Source organism: Colobus angolensis, unplaced genomic scaffold (genome assembly GCF_000951035.1).
Source record: "Colobus angolensis palliatus isolate OR3802 unplaced genomic scaffold, Cang.pa_1.0 Scaffold453, whole genome shotgun sequence".
NCBI classification, from domain to species: domain Eukaryota; kingdom Metazoa; phylum Chordata; class Mammalia; order Primates; family Cercopithecidae; genus Colobus; species Colobus angolensis.
Window position 1 is genome coordinate 127,325 of NW_012117966.1, and position 3,625 is coordinate 130,949.

Consider the following 3,625-nt stretch of genomic DNA (forward strand, 5'->3'; position numbering starts at 1 on the left):
TAGCTTTAATTTTTTTCTCTTTATTTTTTAAGAGATGGGGTATCCCTGTGTTGTCCAGGCTGGTCTCAAACTCCTGGGCTCAAGTGATCCTCCCAAAATGTACTGAAAATATATATATATATGTGTGTGTGTGTGTGTGTGTGTGTGTTTTTGACATGGAGTCTCACCCTGTCGCCCAGGCTGGAGTGCAATGGCGTGATCTCAGCTCACCGCAACCTCCCCCTCCCAGGTTCAAATGATTCTCCTGCCTCAGCCTCCCGAGTAGCTGGGATGACAGGCACCCACCACCACGCCCAGCTAATTTTTTGTATTTTTAGTAGAGATGGGGTTTCACCATGTTGGCCAGGCTGGTCTCAAACTCCTGACCTCAAGTGATCCACCTGCCTCGACCTCCCAAAGTGCTGAGATTACAGGCGTGAGCCACCGTGCCCAGCTGAATATTTTTGAAGTCTTAAATAAAGTCATCTGAAATGGGGTCCTGTGATTGCTACTCCAGCCTTATGAATCCTTTCTGGGTTTTAATGTTTCACGTTATTCTAACAAAGCCGAATGTGTATCTATTTCCCCAGGAACGCACATGGACCTTCCCAGGGAAGCTGAAGGCTGTGGGGTGGGTGGGAGCGGGAGGAGGCCTCTCTCATGAGGAATGGGCCCTGCTCATTGGGCTGAAAAGCCATAGGAGAGGCTCCAGCCAGCAGTCCCAACCCCAGGGGACCTCTCTGAGGCCACAGGCATCATCGGGCTAGAAAAGCCCCAGAGACTAAACCGGCAGGCCCTTCCCCATGTCACACTCGGCCACGCAAGGGGACACTCAGACACACGGTGACCAGCCTGGCCGACTGGACTTCAGGGGGACAGCATGTGGCCGCCCATCCGCGGGGCCCCGGTGGCAGGTGACCACAAACACAACAGCCAAGGGACACGCTTCCCAGTCAGAAGCGGCACGGGGTTCCGGCCCTCCAGGCCCGTCGACAGGGCCCCCAGGGATTGAGGTTCAGTGCACAAACCCCCAGGCCAGGCCCCAAGGGTCAGCCTGGTTCAGCCAGCCCCCACATCGACGGTCCCCCGACCCCCCTCATGTCAAGCAGAGCACATCCCCTCAGCCCAAACTTCACAGAGCAACAGTTCCCACGAGACAGCCGCAGAGACGCCGGGAACCCCAGGAGCCAGGTGGGGTGTGGCCGGCCGGGAGAGAGGCCCTCTTCCTCTGGTAACAAACCAAGGGTCCCTGGTGTCCCAGGCTCCCACAGCGTCTCGAGGTGACTCAGACCGATGGGCGGCGGCTTGGCCTCTCACCACCACAGGTTCGGCGGTTCCTCGGCCACTCTGCTCTTAAATAAGGTGATCTCATCCAGGTGCACCAGGGGGACGTCCCGGATGACGTCGGTCAGGCCCTCGTGGAGCAGAGGGAAGATGACGACGTTCAATGCGGGCCGCTCGGCCTGGAAGCTGAACCAGAAACAGGCGGTCAGCGGATTACGTGGGTGGCCACGGGGAGGGGGTAGAGCCTGCAGGGGGAGCCCAAGAGGCACTCTCACCTGCCCCGCCACCCGGGCTCACCTGGGGCTCCCGGAGAGACCAGGCCTGCTGCGAGAGTCACCCTCTATGTGCCTCGAGGGCCCCGTACGTGGCAGCCAGAGCTGAGGAGGAGCAGGGCAGCCGGGAACAGGCAACACGCTTCTCTCCAGGTTCAGGGGGCACCCGCTCCATGCCAGCCACGAGTATCAGAGGCCCCAGAGGCCAACCCTGCTCTGCAGATGTGGGAGAGCTGCCAGGACAGGCTGCCGTGCCCCATGGCAGCAGAGGGACCCCACTGCAGGAGTGGCAGATTCAAGGCACCTGGCCCATGAACGTCCCACGGCCAGGACAGAGAAAAGGGACACGTGTCCACACCCCACAGCCGCATGTGGGCCACCTCAAGGGGGTGCAACTCCCAAGTCAGTGAGGCAGCAGCAGTCACTAGGAGGAGCAGATACCAAAGCGGCTACTCGGGAAAAGCACACATTTGACCGCATGACAAATGGCAGGTGGGCGACGCTCCCAAAGCCCCCACCCCCAGGCGACCAGCCTGCATGCATGAAAACTCATGCACAATTGCCATGGGGTAACCCACCGAGTGCCAGGCACGGCTCTGAGCTCGACAGACATGACCTCATTTTGCCTTCCCCACAACACTACAACGAGCCACGGTCCCCCAGTGGGCCATGAAGCAGAGCAAGGATCCCTCCCCAGTCAGAGCAGGTCACCAGCACAGTCCTACCGGCCCTATTTGGCCAAAATGCAATGCAAGCCGGGTACTGTGGCTTGCTCCTGTAATCCCAACACCTGGGAGGCGGAGGTGGGAGAATCGTTTGAGGAGAGGAGTTCCAGAACAGCCTGGGCAACATAGGGAGACTCTGTCTCTATAAAAAATATTTAAAAATTAGTAAGGCATGGTGGCGCATGCCTGTCACCTCAGCTACTCAGGAGGCTGAGGCAGGAGGATCACTTGAGCCCCGGAGGTAGAGGCGGCAGTGAGCTATTACCACGCCACTGTACTCCAGCCTGGGCAACACAGTAAGACCCTGTCCCTAAAAAAAAAAAAAAAAAAAAATGCAACGAAGACCCAAGTGCCAGCCCAGGAGCTCCAGGCAGAAGGAAAAACACAGCAGTGCCCCAGAGAGCAAGATAAAAACATCCAGGCCGGGCGCAGGGGCTCACGACTGTAACCCCAGCACTTTGGGAGGCAGAGGCAGGTGGATCACCTGAGGTCAGGAGTTTGAGACCAGCCTGGCCAACGTGGTGAGACCCCATCTCTACTAAAAATACACAAATTAGGCCGGGCACGGTGGCTCAAGCCTGTAATCCCAGCACTTTGGGAGGCCGAGACGGGTGGATCACGAGGTCAGGAGATCGAGACCATCCTGGCTAACACTGTGAAACCCCGTCTCTACTAAAAATACAAAAAAAAATTAGCCAGGCGTGGTGGCGGGAGCCTGTAGTCCCAGCTACTCGGGAGGCTGCGGCAGGAGAATGGTGTGAACCCGGGAGGCGGAGCTTGCAGCGAGCCGAGATCGCACCACTGCACTCCAGCCTGGACAACAGAGCGAGACTCCATCTCAAAAAAGAAAAAAAAAAAAAATCCAGAAACTTCTTCCCAGAGGGCCTCAAGGCAGGGAGGCACCCACAACAAAGAACCTCACTGTTTGCCAACACTGAGTCAAGTCCCCCCGGCCACAGTGGCCACTTAAAGGGAAGAGGACAATGGGGTCCAGCCTCTCACTATGACCCTGCGTGAGGCAGTGCTGGACTCACGACACACAGAGCCAACGACAGAAAGGCACTCACAAAAGCCGAGGTTTTGGCAATAAAGACACCATCACAGCCCTCGCCCTGCACAGTAATCTCGTGGGCAGCGATGTCCGTGACTGTGAACCCCACCGGTCATGTGGCAGATGCATCCTGGCCTGTGAAACCATCATGCCATGTACTTGACTTACATCAAACTCGACCCCCTCTGGCTCCAGCTCCTGAGGCTGCTAAGGAGCTGCTGTCAGCCGGGCGCGGTGGCTCACGCCTGTAATCCCAGCACTTTGGGAGGCCGAGGCGGGTGGATCACGAGGTCAGGAGATTGAGACCATCCTGG

At 57.8% G+C, this 3,625-nt stretch overlaps 1 protein-coding gene across 1 annotated transcript in view; it reads right to left on the bottom strand.

Annotated features, from left to right (window-relative positions):
• Positions 1-759: 759 nt before the first annotated feature.
• The window catches only part of FBXL18 (F-box and leucine-rich repeat protein 18), a 46,142-nt gene continuing 43,276 nt past the window's right edge, over positions 760-3,625 (bottom strand). The window contains exon 5 of the mRNA XM_011957980.1: positions 760-1,449. Coding sequence (XP_011813370.1) covers positions 1,293-1,449 — 157 coding nt within the window. The 3' untranslated portion in view covers positions 760-1,292. The remainder of the gene's footprint in view (positions 1,450-3,625) is intronic.